Source organism: Limulus polyphemus, unplaced genomic scaffold (genome assembly GCF_000517525.1).
Source record: "Limulus polyphemus unplaced genomic scaffold, Limulus_polyphemus-2.1.2 Scaffold1809, whole genome shotgun sequence".
Taxonomy (NCBI): domain Eukaryota; kingdom Metazoa; phylum Arthropoda; class Merostomata; order Xiphosura; family Limulidae; genus Limulus; species Limulus polyphemus.
This window is the reverse complement of record NW_013667419.1, coordinates 132,671-152,388: the sequence shown is the minus strand read 5'-3', so window position 1 is coordinate 152,388 and position 19,718 is coordinate 132,671. Positions and strand designations below refer to the sequence as shown.

Below are 19,718 nucleotides of genomic sequence, written 5' to 3'. Positions count from 1 at the left end.
ATCCTTATGAGTAATAGAATTGAATCGAGTGCACGTGCATCCCATTCTTGGTATTGTTGGTGTACAAAAATATAGCTAATAAAAAGGGGAAAGGGGCTTCATAGTTTAATTTACTCTAATCCTGCATAAAAAGAATTTCAAGTGCCATGACTGTTGAGGATTCCCTATTGTTTATTATTTTCATTTATTTAGTACGAAATGTTTTTTATTATAAACTATATTCATCATTTTATTTATTATTACATCTTTTTTATTACAAACTATATAGCTGAGATACATATTTGTCTTTCTAGCATAATCATCTGGCTGTGGTACTTTGGCCCAGATGCAGCAGCCTACAATAACAGCGTACTGTACTGAATCAACTAAATATAAGTCTACACACACTCTTCAGAAGCAAATCACTAACAAACTCATCAATTTTATTGCCGGTACACTGCAACCATTCTCAGTGGTGAAGTCAATAGATTTTCAAGATCTAATGGCAGCCATGGATTCTTGGTATTTTCTTCCCAGTTGCAAGCATCTGTTCCATAGTGTTGATCGAGAGCAAGTTTGATGAAGTCCATATCTTTACTGCAACTTGTATCTAACACCAATGTCACTGTGGATATCTGGAGAAGGGGACGAGTGCACAGCTCTCTTGCAGTCACTGGTCATTTTATACATGATTGGAAAATGCAAACAGTCATGAAGATTCCCCAGGAGAATTTGGATAATCTAGATTCCAGTACATCGAAACTTACTTTTCATGATCGAACTGTGGTTGCACATTTGGTGACAATACTGACGCCTTTTGAAGAGGCAACAGATTTCACCCAGGGTCAGAACATTATTACCTCCAGTTATGTGGTGGCATGTCTTAATGGGCTGATGGCTGAGATTGACAGCATGCAGTCCAGATATCATTTCAATCTTGTCTCTGCACTGAAGAAATCTGTTCATGCCTGGCTGACTCACTATGAGCAACAAAGTGTCTTCTGCTTAACTGTGGCATTGGATCCCAGATTTAAACTTGACTGGTGTTTCACTAGACCTATGGTCTATGAATCCAATTGAATGATCCTACAGCAAAAAGTCAAGAAAGTCTCCTCAACAAATAAACCATAGGACCAAAAGAGGACTGTAAATCCCCCCCCTTGCAAAAGAAATAAGTTCTTTAGTTTTTTTGCTGCCTCCAAGAAACCAGCCACCTCATCTGCATTGGATACAGCGATCAACATCTACCTCAATGGTCCTTGCATTTCTGAAGAAAGCAACCATCTAGACTATTAGGAGATTCATGAAAAAACTTTCCTACCCTATCTGTACTAGAGAAATGCTACTTGAGTGTTCCAGCATTCTCTGCCCCCTTAAACACTTGTTTAGCATTAGAGGCAAAACCCTCAGACCTGATTGCTGCCACCTCACTGACAAGACATTTGAGAGACTGATGTTCATAAAGAGCAATGGACAGTTATAATATCTATAAGTCTCCTTTAAAAATTTTTTGTTGTTGTTATAAAACTGTTATTGCATTTTGAAAAATAAAACTATTGAAATGTTATTATTTGCTCAAATTTTGTTTCAGTTTCTAAAAAGTTTGTTTCATAAAATAAATGTATTGAAATCTTATCATTTGCTGTTTTATCATTATTGCATATTACCTGACAAAGTATTCATGTATCAGTTTTCGTATTCATATTCATAAATATATGAAGTATTTGTATTCGATTACTGATCTCCAGTATTTGCTCCATCCCTGATAACTAGTGTAGATAGCCTTCAAATAACCTTGCACAAAATTCAACAAACTTAAAAATATATACCTTTTGATTCACTCGCTAATGAAATAATATGTTTAAAACAATAAGTGTTTTTAAAGACATTTTGAATTATGTGAGTTTCAGAGATGTAAGGAATGATAAATATAATGTTTCACTTTGAAAGTTAATTGGTTATGCTGATCATGAAATTACCTAAGATAAGACTCATTCATGGTTAGTTAAATATATCAAGAATGAAAATTCAGTATGCTTTTGTGTAAACTTGTTTTTTTAGGTCATAGTTATAGCAGTTTACAAACCCTGTACTAAGGATTCTCTCATTCTTTTATTAAACACTTACTTTAACTATTTACTATAAAAAGATATTATTAAAAATCTCGTTCCTTAATTTTATTTTATTTTTACTTTCAGCCAAATTCTTTCTATTCCTGGAAATGACTGGTGCTGTGACTGTAGATCTCCAGAGCCACGCTGGGCTAGTATTAACCTTGGTATTACCTTGTGTATTGAGTGTTCTGGTATACACAGGTTAGTTGACATGACTTTCTTGTATTATTTATGAGATGAGTGACTGCTGTTAAAATGAAGTCATGGTGTCTAACTTTTTTATGTTAAGTTCGGTTATTTGCTGTACTATTTACAAGTTTTCATGGATGTTTACCATGATGTGTCCCGTATCTTTGTTCGATATACAATATCATTAACGTAGCCCCATAGACATTATTGAACTAAAGCAAAAGATAACAGATGCGATTGCAACCATTGATGAGGCTATGCTACAGCGAACATGGCAAGAAATCGAGTACCATCTTGATGTGCTTCGTGCGACTAATGGTGCCCATAGGGAGGTGTATTAAATGAGGTAAAAAAAACTTTGAAAACCACTGAGTACAATAGAACAAGTCTGATAAACCATTGATGAGGCTATGCTACAGCGAACATGGCAAGAAATCGAGTACCATCTTGATGTGCTTCGTGCGACTAATGTTGCCCATAGGGAGGTGTATTAAATGAGGTAAAAAAAACTTTGAAAACCACTGAGTACAATAGAACAAGTCTGATAAAGATATCTTATCCATTGCCTTTGTAATAAATTTTTTAAATTGTAAAAATACTTTATGGACACCCTGTACTTTTGAATTATATTTCTGGGTCACCAAACAGTTTTCATGCTTTTTGACTGCATTTACATAGAAATTATTATTTTAACCATGAGTTTCAGACAGACAGCCAAACAAGTGAGCGAAGTACTTCACTCCTGCAGTGGTAAAATCCTGTAATCCCCTGAAAGGTATCCTCCTGATGCATGTGACTCCCTCTATGTGTGTTTGGAAATTAGAGAATTCAACTGCATTATAAATTGATTGTCTTGCAAGCTGTGCCTAAAATTTTATTATGGATTAAACTAATTTTTAATTGTACTAAACTAGTTAACCCTCATGCTATGTGTAGTTCACATGTCATAATACAGAGTTGCATTCAAACTTAATTATGTTACTTTACTATCAGTGTATGCATATAAACTTTCTATCAAAACATAGTTAATAAATCAAATCTTAGTATTATGCTGGTTTGAATTTCTTAATTTTAAAAGGACTTATTTAAATAAATTCTCCATCTCCTCTTGTATGAGAACTGTGACATTTGTCAGCTACATCTTCCCCATCCTCTCTTTTTTTATCACTCCTCTCTGATGTAAATTACTTATTATAATATATAGATATTTATAAGGCAAAGCCTAATTTTTATAGCCTTCAATCTTCTTTGTTTATGGAGACAAACTAGAAAGACAGACTCGCTTGCCGTGCCCACCTGTCACATCCTCTCTTTCATATATTGCCAATAATTCTCTCTGATGTTTTCTATTACATCATGTATAACAAATTTTAAAAGTTTTAATTTAGTGAATGATGCATAATGCTAGGTTGTTCTCAGTACAGAGTTACTTGGCCTACAGGTTGAAAATTTCTTTTATTTATCTCAGATTAAGTAGCTAAGAGCATTCTTTTAAGGCACTTGTGCTTTAGTTATAAAGCCAGTGAAATTATAATATTTATAGGACATTGTTTGTTTTGTGCATGTCATTCTTCTGTGTTCTTATATGCATTCTCCAATTCAATAAAAATTATTTAATGTACTAGTACCGTCATTACGAAAAAAGTAGTAATTAATTTCATCAGTGGGCCAACAGCAAAAAAGTGAGGTATAATGTAAGTACTAAATTTCTTGTTTTTTATGAATATCTTTTATTTATTTTTATAAAAGTAACTAAAATGTAAAAATTAGGAACTTATTGGGTTAGATTAGGTAGGATAATGAAAATAAAACAAAAATTTCTCCATGCTCAATATGAAGCTCATGCATTACATCATTCATTATAGTAACTTGAGCTACGCAATTGCTGATTAATTTACAGCTTATATTGCAAGGATTATTGGTTAGACATGGTTCAAAGGACAATAATATTGAAAAAGACGTAGATACTGACAAGCCTTAAGTTATTTAGGATTCAAAATTTTAGTTTTCTGTTACAATCTGCAATATTTTTAGAAAAAACAATAAGGTAATTTAGATTTATTTTTCATATTTTGAAGGGTTTACAATGTTGGTCAAATTGACCAAGTCCATGTAAAGTTAGGATAGGAAAAATAACAGATAAAGAAAGAAGTTTTACTGGAAAAAAATGTTTAATATTTGTTAAGGAAGTATAAGATGTTATGCAAATGAAATTTGAAAAGTTTCAGATGAAGAAAAGTATTTTTCATGTTAACAAGAAAATCACCTTCTACTTGGACCAGTCAACACTCTAACTTCATATATGCACAGATAAGTTTATATTAAGAATACTTAATTAGAAAATCTGATTTCTTGTGTACAAAAGTCTTGTAATGTTTACTAACACTTTGCCACATTTTGTGAAGATATAATAAGTACTTTTAGAGTTATATACTTTCATGGTTGTTACAAAGTCATGTAAAATACAAGAGCTCATGTCCATAGGGTTAACTGTTACAAAAATATCTGAATAATTTCACTGACAACTTCCCATGAAACAGATGTATCTTTGCTGTTCTAATTGATTTTTTATATCATTTGCTAATCAATTTTAAAACAGATAGATGATCTTTCCAAGATAATTTTGTCTTTTTGTAATTTCTAGAATACAGCTAAAGTCCTTAGAAGTTGTTAGATTCTAGTTAAAAGCTTGTAGTTTTGTTTTTATTATGTTGTTCAGTGGTAGCTAGTGGTTAGTTTAATCCTCTAAGTAATCAGGTTGAATATTGAAGACTAACTTGATGGTCTGTTATTTCTTCTGAATGATAATAAAATGCATTCAAGTGAAATATTAATAATAAGTAATTGGTATTTAAATAAATAATATTGTGTTATTAATATGTACCTTAATTCTGATTTGTAAAAGTAATTAAATAATAAAAATTTATAATAATTACAATTCACACCAAAATAGTTGAAATTGATGATATAAATAGTGCCTAGACCACCATTATTTCTGTCTTATCCCAACCAGCCCTGATGAAGACTGGTATGAGTGAAAGGTCTTGTTAGCACTAGATTTGACAGATGTAGTGTGGTTGACATATAGGTACATATTATTCTTTGCCTTGACTCATGAGATCTTAGAATGACTACTGGTTTAGTCTTTAAAGTTATCAATTGCATATGATTTGTTTTTTGATGTTTGGAAGTTTTAGGGTTTATATATATCAACTAATCTGATTTTAAAAAGTTGTACATAACATATGTTTGTTTTGATTGTAATTAGGGTTGTTAAAAATTTGTCTAGCAATAGGTTTATTCTTCAGAGGTTTTCAGGTTATACATAATATGTGATTTAGTCTTCAGAAAATATCAGGTTGTATGCATAAATGACTCATTTGTTTTTCAAAAGTTTTAAGACTACTTAACATTTTTATAAGTACTTAGAAGGTGTCGATTTGTTCATAACTGATGGTTCTATTATGTTCTCAAATATTGTCTATGTGTAACAACTGGTTTAGTTTTAAAACTTTTCAAAATGTCATAATATGCTAGTGTTTAGAATTATATTGTTCTTAACACATTGTTTAATTTTAAAAATATCATATTGTACATACAAAACTTGATATTTTACATATTTTATATATTTATTCAGGAGCTTGGGTGTACATGTGTCAAAGGTTAGGTCACTTACTTTGGATGCCTGGGAACCAGAGTTGCTGAAAGTGATGGCAGAACTGGGGAATGTTGTTGTTAATGGTATTTATGAGGCAAATGTTGATGAAAAAATTGCAGTACGTGCTACATCTGATTGTTCTCGGTAAGGAAAGAGATATAACAGGTGTTACAGAAGTCACTGCTGTTGTTCAGATGACTGCAAGAAACTGGTGGACATTGTTTTTAAACTTGGTGTTAAGACCAGTTTGACCATACAGAAGACCACAGTATAAAAACCATCACCCATACCTTACACATGTCAAATTCATCTACGTACTGAGTTGTGCAATATTGTGTCTATCAATTTCTAGAACACAGGCATCTGAATGGCAGAAGTAACATTTGAAACACCAATACTTTATTAGAAGTCCTGATTGAGATTTCGTGATATATTAAATTGACAGCAATAATACTAAAATTGAAGCTGTTAACCAGTAACTCACCTTGGATCTTCCCATTTTTTAAGAACTAAAGTTAAAATAGTAGACATAATATATCCCATTGCAGCTACATACAGTAGGAAGAAAATAGTATTTTATAATGTCTAACAGAACTTTCTATCATGCTTTGTACTGCTAAATAATGTCACCCGAAGAATATTTTTGTAGTGATTTTTTCTAAATTCTTTGGTGTGTATTTTCAGTACTCTGAAGTTAAATGGCCAGTATGCAAAAAATTATAATTTAAAGAATTCTCGCCTGTGTCTTACCCTTACAACTTTTTTACAGAGGGGGTTTCTGGGGATATCCTTTCTCTTCTTTCTTCCACACTAGCTCGTTTGCTGTCTTTGGCTCTTTTGTTGGGACCTTTTAGGTCATGATGTGGATTTGGCTTGGGTCTGTCTAACATCTACTTAGTTCCAGGATTTATGTTTGGCCCCATTTCTGCAATGATGCTTTTTTCACATGCTACCAGAAACAGTTAGAGTCACAGGTGGCATCAGTCCAACAACAATCTACCCTTACTAATATTGTTGCACATTTGTCTCAATCAGAGCCCCATATGCCTCCTATTACCATTTCCCATCCTTCCCAACCTTACCTGTCCCTTCTTCTTGGGGGTGACTCTTCTCATTTGTTTTTTTTTTTTATATGACAGCACTTCAAGTTGGCAAAAGTACTGGAGACTACCCAGTGGGTTCTGCTCCGATAGGAGCTCTGCTTGCCGATTTCTTATCCCTGGGGTTCCTTCGTGAAGGATCAATGAGTTCTTCAGGTTTTGTCAGAAGGATTCATGATCCTCTTCCTTTCTCCACCTTGCATATCTCCTTTCCCCATTTCCTTCCCTCCTTCTCGGAATCCCATGGCCAGTAAGTGTTTGTCGGAAGTGGTTTGAGAATTGCTATCTCACCAGTCATCGAACCTGTTCTACATTCTTCAACAGGTTTCTATTCCCGACTTTGTTCACCTGCCCCAGTTTACCATGGAGTCTTTTCTTACCAGGAGGTAGGCATTTTCTCTGGGTTTATGGATAACCAAAATGGATCTTGAAAGGTTTATCTCATTATAACTATATCACCTCGGTCCAGTCCTTATCTTCAGTTTGTCCATCTCAGGGTGGTTTATCAATCTCGTGCACTACCATTTAGGTTTCCTTCAGTCTGTTAAGTGTTCTGTTGGGTAGTCCAAGTACCTTTCGGCATCTTCATGCTCTGGGGTTGAGTTTCTATATTACCTAAATGACTGGCTTCTTCTGGCACATTCAAAACACCAAAGGAGCGCTCGGTCAAGAGATATATGTTTTTGGCTGTGGAATCTCTAATACTGGGCCCACATGCAAAACATTCATCTCATTGTGTGTTGTGCTGGGAGCTATCACTCTTCTTGTGGATCGTCTTTTCTGCTCTGACTGGATGTATCCAACAGATTAGTCCTTAGATCCCTTTGTTTTCAGTTAGCTTTGCTCTTGGTGGGGTTCTCCCCACATGGATGCATTTCCTATGAACCTTAATTCACAAATTACCTCTCTTTTGGTCACCAGTTCCTCAGGCTCTGGCAGTTGATGCGTCCAGCCAATATTGATCCCACTTATGTCTTTATGTTTATCCTTCTAACTGACTAATTCAGCAAATGATCTCTCTCATCCATTCCACTCCTTCTGATTGTTCCTTATTGGCCAGCTCATCCATGGTTTCTGTAGTTACAGCACCTACTACTCTTCCTACCTTCTTCGTCAACCTCAATTGCAGGTCTTTCATTCCGACCTTCACGTCCTACTTCTTCTTGCATGGCTTTTCTCCAGTTTTTGGCAAGGAGTTTTGGTTCCATACATACTTCTTCCATGGAGGTGTATCAGCGCAAGTGGATGGTGTTCCGCAATTGGGATACAACTCCAGGATTTCCTGCTGACCACCTACTCTGGCTCGGGTGGTGGATTTTCTCACTTGGTTTTTGACTGGGAGTTCTCAGTCTTGTTGCTTTTGGGTTATCAGGTGGCTTTATCCCATATCTTTTGTTTTTCTTGATACCGTAGCATTTTTACTTTACCTGTCCTTGCCATGCTCCTGCATTCCTTCCAGTTGCATCGCCCTCCCAAGTGACCTACCCTTCAGGATTGGGATGTTAATGTGGTACTCCATTCCCAAACTTTACCTCTGTTTGAACTACTTTCCTTGTGTTCCATTTTTCACCTTTCCCTTCAAATCTATTTCCTTCTCCTCTTAGCCTGTGGGACATTGATAGTCAGATTTATTTGCCTTTGACTTTTCAATACACCTTATCATCCTACCTGTCTTCTCCATTATCCAGATCATTCCTTCCTCCCAAAGACCTCTGTGACTCAGGAGGGTGGCTCCTCCCTTTCACCTATTTCCATTCATTCCATTTCTCATCTTTATCCTCAACCAGATCCAGAGAGGCTTCTGTGTCTGATCAGGGCACTTCATTGTTATATTGTCTGTCTGGCTTCCTTCTGTAGTACCTGTTACTGACTCTTTATCCCCTGTCTTCCTTCCTTTGTGATCTTTCACTTTCAAGCCTTACTAATTGAGTCCAACTTTTGAACCAAAAGACTTATTCCTCCCTGCCTTCTTACTTTTAGAATCTCTTCTGGGTGTCTTCTCATCAGATTTGACATCTCTCCTTTTCCCTAGCTTCTCGTCTTCATTGTCCATTGGAGGAAATTCTACAGTCAGGCATGTAGACCACACCTAATACGTTCATCTTCCATTATCTACATCATATCATGGTTTCTTCTTTATCGAGTTTTCGCTTTCCACCTGTGGCTGTTCTTAAGACTTCAGTGCAATTCTGACTGGTAAGTTTCTATTCATACTTTCTTTTCAGGGGCCTTTTTCTTCATCCCTCATTATATGGATCCCACTCTGTGATGAGTGGTGCCTGACCAGGTATTCTTTAACTTGAAATCCGCATTGTACAGTCATGTTGACTCACGCTTTATATTCCATAGGTTTACAATGGCCATTGTTGAGATGGACTGTTCCACAAGATTGCTCATTGCAATATTTTGTCTGTCCCAGACCGTACCACCCATGAACTGCATAGGTAAAGCAGAAGGGAATCCATGCCATGTCTGTAGTGAATAGCTCGGTATGGTCTGCTATTCAAAATAGATTTCATGGTCACTCATTGCACTGTCACAAGTGATGACGTTCCTCCAAACTCTTCACTGCCTTTTCACCCTCCTTTCTTCTAGTGGAGTGTGGGGGAGTCCTTACCACTTTCCAGTTCCAAGCTGCTGGGGTGGTCGACTGTGGAGGTAACCTCTTGAATGGATTCCACACAAAGATGGCTATAACCATTCAGTGCAGAGTAGAGCAGTGGTGTTCTTCAGTATAGATGACCTAATGTCCTCATCTTTACGATATACAATTACAAAGGAGTGATAGGTCAAAATGCAGTTCACTCCTTCAATTCCGAACCCTCATTTTACCACTGTGCAGATGTCGATACCCTGCAGCCAGGTTTTGGATTTAGAGTAGAACCAATCAACATAAGTCCTCACACATGTTTTGGGTTGTCTATCTTCCTCCCTCAATTTTCCTTCGTCTGTGTTGTGGGTCACAGAGGATTGTTACAGTTCTGTCCCGCCCCCCAGTGGTACAGCGGTATGTCTGCAGACTTACTAGAATCTGGTTTTCGATACCCGTGGTGGGCAGAGCACAGATAGCCCTTGTGTAGCTTTGTGCTTAATTACAAACAGTTCTGTCCTTTGGTTCTCCCTTGTCCTATCTTAATACGGGATGTTATTGCCTTTTGGATGGTTCCAGTAAGTTTCCCAGTTGGAAGAGTTGATTGCATGCAATAGACATCCTATTGATCCCAGTTGTCAGGTCCTTGGATCAATAGCTTAGTTCTAATACTTGTGTCATACCTGGGAGACGGTGTGATTCTCAATTCCCCATTCTCTTGTGTTTGAGATGAAGATGTTATGATTCTCATCCTACCCCCGCATGGATGCTGGTTCCCAGCAGCATAAGTTTTGGATGTAGTTGACTCACCGATTACAGTCTGTTGCACCCTAACCACTCTAAACCTGAGGGCACATCCATTGTTTTATCCACTTTTCTATTCAGGGGATTGAGTTATATTTATTTTATATGGTTAGGATTATGATCCTGACACAGTTCTCTCCCACTTTTAAGTGCTCCTCTCCTTTTCTTCTCTTATCTTCTCAACATTTCACAGAGGGGTGAAGAGTATACCTTTTTCAAAAGTGGTGCAGTTCTCCTTATCTAATCTTCAGATCTAACTCATTTCAAAGCTTTCAGGGGGTACTTCTATCATTCCCTTTCCCTCACACCAGTCCCTCCTCCTAATCAATGTGGGATTCCAGCTAATTTTGTGAGCCGAGGTATCAGAAGTTATAATTTTCCTATACTAAAAATGTATTTCAGATAGGTACTTACCTCTTCTAACACTTCTCACGCCTTCCTCTGGTGCTTAAGTCTTCTGCCAAACTTCAAAGTGATATTTTGGTAGAGGAGTATAGAGGGAGTTACATGCATCACGTGAGTATGTCATGCTCCAATTGGTGGTGAAGTGATGCATGATGATTTGCATGAGAGACACATTGGAATTTTTTAATTCCAATAGGGGAGAGCAGAAGGTTTGTGGCATGCATAAAGAAAAGTTTGCATATAGAAGGCAGCACTGAATAATAGCTAATTTTGTGAAATGAGACAAGTACCTGTAGGAAATAAATTTTCAGTATAGGAAAATTATAACTTTCACTAATTTAAATTTCACCACTAGCAGCAGCATATCATAAAAAGTTTAGTTATTGAAATCATAAATCCCGATCATTTTTTACCATTGTATAGATAACCTTTGTCCTTAAATGTATTAATTGCCTATCCAAAATTGGAATGAATACCTTCCATTTTCAGGAGTCTAAGCACCAGATCATTAAAGATATTTATGATGTCTTTGTTGTATACCATGTATTCTGTGTACATAGTCTTTTCTCTTCACATAAGAGACTTCAGAATCTGTTTTGTAGAATATGGAAAATATCAATAACTGGGAAAAATCTATACAGTTGATACTAAATTATAGAGTAAACATAGTATGTTTAAGGCTTTATACCAAAGCTTACTGGAATACTGTTAGAAAAACAAGCATATAGGTTTGACCTGTAAAAAAAATTATCTGAATTTTATCCATTATATTAGCATTTTTTGAGATTTTTCCCCATTTTAGGCCAAAATATTTCAAAAATTGGTGGTTTAAGTTTTGGTTTAGTTCTAATGACCAAGTAACCAGTTGTTTCCAGATTATTATAATAAACTCATCTGAAATGCTTAGTTCTATTGTTTATTTAGTACTTTTTACATGCACACACACACACATATATAATTGCCTTAAAAACATTTATGCTACCCTAATTATTAAAAAGTGTCTGCTGTTTAAAACAACTGTTTTTAATAAAGAGTAAATGTGTTTTGTGTTTTTTAGATTACTCATACAACTAAACTACATAAGTTTATTTCCTTTCATTATATCAGATAGCAGTCATTAACATAATTAGTAACACAACCCCATAGTTGGGGGAGACATTTTTGTTTACTGATATATCTATTGCATTATGATCTAATAAATAGTTCAGTATGGTGATAAAACACTGACAGGTAACTATATTTAAAGAAGATTCTGTAATTATGTAAGTTGCTATTTTGGGCTAACATTTATATAAAATATTCTGAAAAACATAAATAATTTTAAGTATCAGAGATTTATCTTGATATGATAAATTTTTGGAGGATTTATATCACTGACCCGTTGCTTTACTGCACACTCACGGAGGATTGATATCACTGACCCGTTGCTTTACTGCACACTCACGGAGGATTGATATCACTGACCCGTTGCTTTACTGCACACTCACGGAGGATTGATATCACTGACCCATTGCTTTACTGCACACTCACGGAGGATTGATATCACTAACCCATTGCTTTACTGCACACTCACGGAGAATTGATATCACTGACCCATTGCTTTACTGCACACTCACAGAACTTTGTTATTCTTCCTACAAAGAAACGGAACTCTCCATTTTCAACCCACCTTACAACTTCATTGAAACTGAACATTTGTTTTGCCTGTTAGCCAATTTATATATAAGTTCTTAAATTTAGCAAAGACTACAAAAACATAGAGCTCATTACTTTTAAGTAAAGTACAGTTTTAAAGAGATTAAAGCAGATGATTGTATCAAATAGTACAAGATGATGCTTTCAAATTTCTATGAGAAAGAAATGCTGTTTATGTATTTTGCATCTAATTAGAGTGTAGCATAAGCAGGCTATGTGTTTAAACAAGCAAGTCCATACAGATACTTTTCAACAATTAAGTATTTGTAACTGTAATGAATTAGAAGCATGTGAATTCACAAACATTTAACTGCAAGAGATTTAACATTTTGCAACAGAGATACAGATAAGTCATTGTTGTCAAATTGAAATCATAATGAAGTACGTAGTCATGGATAATAGAGATTCTAGTTTATAATTTATTTTTTTAAAAAGGCTAGTTTTAAATTATTTTTAATGCTATAATGGTAGTTTTTGAATGGTATTGTAGTATTAATTTTGCTCATATTTTAAATACTCTGAGTTATGAATTTTTTCAGCATGCAACTAATTTTTTAATTTTGCAATCCTGCAATTATCCTCACACACACAAGATAAGCAAAATTTTTAAGGACTGAGTGACATTTCATGCATAACAAATATTATCTGAAGTCATAACATTAAGTGGATGAATCTACGTGTGAAAATATGTTAAAGAAAGAACACGTGAGAACTGATGCCTGACTTAACCCATACTTATTGTAGCAATGTTAAGCTTCAGAATTATCAGTTATCCATAATTCATTCTACTACTAAACATTAGTCTAAAAAATGAAACAACTTTGAAAAATGTTGTATTTAACTTAAGTTTTGGATTTAGGTTTTCACAATGGTTTGGTAACTCTTTCTTGAAAAAAATGTGTTTATTAACATAAAACAAACTTTTTACTAATTTTAGTGATAATTATTCTTATGGTGAGTGAATTCTAAGGATAACTGTTGCTGTGTTTAGAAACATAAGAGAAACTTGGATCAAAGCAAAATATGTGAAGAAAGCTTTTGTTCCGAGTTTACTTGGTTCCATACCTACAAGTAATGAAGAACATATACAAGGAATGCCAAGAAGATGGAGTGTATGTAAGAGAAACAGAAGACAGCGGGCCTTTCAAGTTATTCAAGGTAAGAGCAAAGAATCATAAAGATTATTGAAATCATTAGGAACTAAAAGCCTATTTTGACAATATCTAGAATTGTGAAATGTAAATGAGATATTTTATGTTCAGTGTTGTAAAATAGAGGTACTTGAAAGTGCAATACAAGCCTTAAGGAACACTTTTAGATACTCCCTGTCATGTGTAGATAATATTGTTCCTAATATAGCCAGCCCTTAGTCACCCTATGTATTTGTGTGAAGTATTCAAAAATGCTCAGTAAAGTCTTGTTATTGGGGTCTTAAGTTGATTAAATATACAATGCTTTGTATTCTCAGTTACCGTATTTTTCAGGAATATAAGACGCACCCTTATTTTGAAGACAAAATTTTGGGGAAAAAAAAGCTACAGTCGCATTTGAAAGATTTTTATTGAACAAAAATTCAATTTGATACTTTAAAAATTAGTGTATATTGTTCTAAACACAAAAGAGCTCAAAATAAGAAAATACCGTAAATCAAAAAAAAGGTTTACTGTTATTTAGTTTGGTTCAAAACCTACAAAATCTTTTAAAAGAAAAAAAACTACTATTGTTATAAATAACGCATTCAAATGAACTAAACTGTGCATGCCTATTTAAATATATTTACACATGGCTTGTGTATATCGTATATATACATATATATTATTCATACCTTCGGTGTATAGGATGCAAGCAGATTTTGACATCAAATTTTGGTGTAAAAAAAGTGTGTCTTATGCACCGAAAAATACAGTAATTTACAACTGAAGATATAGGACACTTGGTAACTGTGGGTGATTTTAGTTGGGTTTTCTTCATTGTTATAATTATAGTTATTTAAGCTCATTTTCAAATTATCAGTGCAAGACAATCGTTTTTTGTTTTATATCTTCCAGTGTTGTTAGTTGCACACTCACATATACCTATATTGAAACTCTTTCTTTAAAAATGTGTAATTTTCTGAATGTTAGATATAATTTGACAACTTTTAGTGGTCTTTCATAACGAAAGCATATAAGAGTGAGTATAAACAGAAAGTATTAGCCATATGAGACAGCACTATTACAAACTACATCAGATTGATGAGAGCTAGTTTGTTGAAAATTTCAGTTTTCATTTTGAGATTACATGCTGTTGCTAATTCTTTAACGAATCTGAGTTTGAATGATTTCATTATTATATCTAGCACACTGGTATATTTAGTTTTATTGTGTTGACTATAAACTACAGGGCTGCAACGAAACAAGTATTTTGCACTGTGTTTGTTTGTGTATGTATGTATGTATGTGTGTGTGTGTGTGTATATATATATTGTTTAAATTTGAAGTTGTTTTACTTAGTCTAAACTTGCTTGAATTGCAATTATATATGATAATTAATTTTAATATAAATGAAATTTAGATGTAGTAATGTACAAGTCCATTCCTATCCCAGTGTTTAGAATTTGTGAGAATTCCATAATAATTGAGTATGTGCTATACATGCAGAATTCAAGTACTTTCTCAATTTTGTTGTAGTTTAGAACATTAAGATTAGATACAAAGTAACTGTAGTAATTAAACTGACAATGTTAGTATTAAATTATCCACCAGAATATATACTGAAAGTATGTGATGTAAACTTGCAATACAAACTAGATGGTGGCTCTGTATATATGTAGCATTAAACTAACCACCAGAACAGTTACATTCTCAAAAGTAACAAGAATGTATTATAAACAGTTACATTTTACTGCTGGTCATTGACTGCTGTAGAATACATAATGTATGTTTCTGTATATTTATTTATTTAAACAAGCTACAAAATATTTTTTATAAAACAGATTACATCAAAAGGAAAGATAGCATGAATTTTACACAGCATATCCAAACCTTAGATGAAATACAATTAAAGTTCATTCTATAAAAAGAAAAAAAGAAAAAACACAGGTACAAAACAAACATCGAACACCAGGGCACAAAACATAAGGTGGGTCATTATGTAATGTTGCCTGGTGTGTTTTTTTTTTTAAGTACCAGCAAAAGTAAGACCCTTATAACTGACAGCCATTTCTATTTTATTACCTTAATCCCACAAATGGAGATTCAAATAAGCATGGAGCTTGTTAGCTTGTGCTAAACAAAAGTGATGCACATATCTTGGGTACCTTTGTATTGGATGAACTGTTCATTTGCTACATTCAAAATAGTGAAAAGGATTGGTTCATACCCCCAATTTATTGCATTACATTTTAAGTTTGGCAATGCTGAGTATCTTTGGTAGTTTGTGTGTTTGTGAATGTTAAACATGCTTAAAGATGATAATAAATGATAAAATTTAGGATGCAGTGGTTGCCATTACTTTTGTTTTACCTTACATTTTTCAGTCAAACTTATTGCCTAAATACAACTGAGTTTTTTAGTAAGAAGATATAGCTGATGAGACTGAGTTATGTATATGGCATATTGAAATGTGAATAATAGACAAAATGAGTAGAATGTATTGAAGTCAATTGTAGTTTCTCATTATTGTTTTGTAAGGTCCAAAATAAAGTACTTTAGCTATTTTGTTTGTAGAAAATTAATAATGTTCGAAAACATTATACAATATTTACCTTCAGTGCCTATTTACGTTGTTTCATCTTTTTGTGAAATATGGATTCGTGTAGCAACAGATTTCTGAATATAATTAGCTGGCTCAAGTAGTGGCTTACAGTTTGTTACACTTAGTATGTTACTGAACGGTAAATCTCATCTGAGTTAGAATGTATTCAGTTGAAAGTGGGGGAACAGATGAACTAGGGGACATATCAAAATAAAGATACTGACAACTATAATTGCATTAATAAAATGTCACATTTATCACTTCTAAGTGAACATCTAAGTTTTCCAACAGGTAATATAGGCTTAAATTTTAAACTGTTGGTAGTTATTAAAACAAAAGCAAGCATCCACACTATCTACTGCCACCAAGAATTCTGTGATTGTTCATTTCAAAGCAATATGAGTCATGTGGATGATTGAATACCATAGAAGTTATTTTTGTATCTGATATTTTAAATGTTAAATAACTTTTAACAATGTCTGAGTCCCACCACCTGGAACAGAAGTAAATACAGTAGTAAAATGGATCAATAAGCATGAGCAACACCAACCAAAACGATCCTCTCAGTGAAAAGATTCTGAATTTGATGCCACTTTAGTTCCATCATAGAGCCAGCATCACCAACTGTACTGTAGAGCAGGTGCAAATAATGTGGTAAATATGGGTTTCACAACATTCTTTACTACAACTATTCAAAAACATATGGCACTACGGCAGAGCAGGGAACAATGTCATGGTGAGGAAGGAGTTTGTCCACACCACTTGACCTTCTCCCTACAACTATGTCTTTGATCCTTGAAATGGTAGTGGTTTATAATGCTAAACAAACCACAAAGTACTGTACGTAGGTAGTGGCTCTTAATGTTGTGTCAGCCCAGTACATTAAACTAACCGCCTGAACATGTACTGAATACTAAATTTATACTACTGAAAGAAACAACTATTGATAGATCTCATGTGAAGCTAACCATTAATATTAAATGTATTAATGTGTGGCAAGAATGCCACTTCAATTCCAAGATTTTTAATATTTTATTTTATTCTCACTCCTTCAGTTACATATCTTTTATTAGTCTTCATTAATATTTTTATGTAAATAATTTATTAAGTACACTTTTTTATCCCTTTTTATGTTCGTTCTCATGTTAAGAATTTGTCTTCCAATTACTGACCTGTGTTTTAATAATGGATATATTGTCTTCTGGTTACTTTCCTGTGTTTTAGTGATGAATATTTAGATAACATTTTATCAGTATTTTTAACTGTTGTTTATAGACTACCAATTTTGTAGTTGTGAAATTCAATTAGAACTTATATCACAGTTTAATATGTTTCAGCAGATCACTCAAAATCTTCAAGTCAGTATCTATCTGTACCTAATGGAGGTCTGTCAGCACCAAGTGGAGGCCAAAAATCTTCAACAGAATCATCTTCAAGAACACATGATCAAATGAAATCTCTTAGTGCTAGTCATGCTGCTGAGGTTACTGTTGTTTCAAGAGAATCTGAACCTTTGAACTGTGAGAATCAGTCAGTATTTGGGATTCAAAGTAAAGAAAGCAAAACCAACAATGATAGCCAGTCAGTTATTGATAGTGAAAACAAGAATAACACTGATGATGAAGAACAGATAGTCACTGTAGGAGAAAACGAAGGAGACAAAATCAACAGTGAAGAACAATCAGTCACTGTTAGTGAAAATCAGTATAAGGCTAACAGTAATGAAGAATTAAACAAGGAGATGCAAACAATTGGAGACAACATAGCAAGTGCAGAGAAAGAGTCCCCTTCTTTTGAACTAGGATATTTTAATGGAGATGTTTTGGTATTTGGTTCAGCAGTAGAACAAGAAGTTCCACATATTGCAGGTAATGAATTCGTCTTTGTGATTAACCATCCTTTTTACAATTCTGGTGGCCAGTTTTAATAGGAATAGCCAGTTATTGTAAAAAATACTAATAATTAGTACATTTAAAAAGTAATTAAACCATTTTAAAAATAAGATGGATCATGACCTTTTCAACTTGTAAAATAATAACTATAATGTTTTTTATTTAGTGGAAAAACCAGACTTGATGGGAGAGCAAAAATCATATTACTATGTTCTTAGATACTGGAAAATACACTTTTATAAAATACTTTGCCCCATTGAGAAATAAAATCCTTTATACAATCTAGTAAAGAATGAGCAAAACAAAATAGTAAAGAAATAGTATTGAAAATATGCTAAAGTAAATCTTTTGTAAAAACTAATAATAATCCATTTTCCACATCAGTCAAGATTAGTAAGAATAATTAACTGATGTGAAATGCGAGACAGATATGTTTCTATGAGCAGAAATTCAAGCATTCAACAATGACTCAGACTTGAAATTTACCCTGAATGTTCTATCAGTATATGTTGTGAAATAGTGACAAAGATTTTGAGCTATTAACATTCTGATTGTTTTAACTCTTCATATCTTTTTTTTTTCCTTTAGCTAAAAGTCTCATTTGCAGTTTTCTTTGGCACTCATTATGGCTTCTTATGGAATCATTGTTGAATGATTCCTAGTGTGAAGCTGTTTTAGCCCATGTGCAACAAACTTCTTTTATACTATCAAAAATTTGTGACAATACTTCCATATATATATATATATATATATATATAATGTGTGTGTGGTATGTAGATATACACATTCATCTTGGTATCAAGGCTTTTTTTCTTAAAAGAATATAAATACTAACTTCACTTTGCACAAAGTAGCTTGTTTGGATTGTCTTATAAAGTTCACGACTTGCCTTTCCATCTAATAAATTGTTCATACACTTAGTAGACTGTTTCATTACATTGTTGGATGTTGCTAAATTATCTATTCATGGTGGGGGATCATACTGAATTCTTGATTCTTCTGTATTGGGGAGTTTCTAGAGGTTCTAACTCTTGGAGATTCTATGAGTCTTGGAACTCTTTGCTGTTGTTTTTAACAGGCTTGCCCAACTCTGCCTTTCATTGGCTACAAATGAAAGCATATGTCCAATCAGAGGATTCGTACTTATACTATCATTTGTTATTGTAAAGTTGTTGTAACACCCTCATCCTTTTCATAGAATGTCAGAAAAAAATAGTTTCACAGTAGCATGTAAACAGACATTTACTGCTTTCAAGAATAGCCTGATTGTTACTCTTGTTAACTCAATGAATCCTAGATATTTACCAGTTATAAACACAGAGGCAAATGACTGTAGTTATCATAGCCACAGGATGAAAAGAAAAACAATAATAATTTTTTTAGTAAATAAATGAACTTGCTAGAAAGGAGATGCTATAGAACATTTAAATATTGTCTGACATTTCCACCATTAATGGCTGGAGAAGGCTTGAATGGGTAATGAAGAAAAACTTTAATATAACAGCAAATGTACAACGTTTCGACAAGGTTTTGTCATCATCAGGTACAAAACCTTGT

At 33.8% G+C, this 19,718-nt stretch overlaps 1 protein-coding gene across 4 annotated transcripts in view; it reads left to right on the top strand.

Moving 5' to 3' along the window:
- LOC106465002 (arf-GAP with coiled-coil, ANK repeat and PH domain-containing protein 2-like) overlaps positions 1 to 19,718 on the top strand; it is a 104,307-nt gene that overhangs the window by 63,575 nt on the left and 21,014 nt on the right. For 3 of the 4 annotated variants that reach the window (XM_022392831.1, XM_022392830.1, XM_013925192.2), the window contains exons 16-19: positions 2,178 to 2,294; positions 5,920 to 6,084; positions 13,526 to 13,692; positions 17,607 to 18,137. In XM_022392831.1, coding sequence (XP_022248539.1) covers positions 2,178 to 2,294; positions 5,920 to 6,084; positions 13,526 to 13,692; positions 17,607 to 18,137 — 980 coding nt within the window. The remainder of the gene's footprint in view (positions 1 to 2,177; positions 2,295 to 5,919; positions 6,085 to 13,525; positions 13,693 to 17,606; positions 18,138 to 19,718) is intronic. The other variant, XM_013925193.2, reaches the window with a different exon arrangement.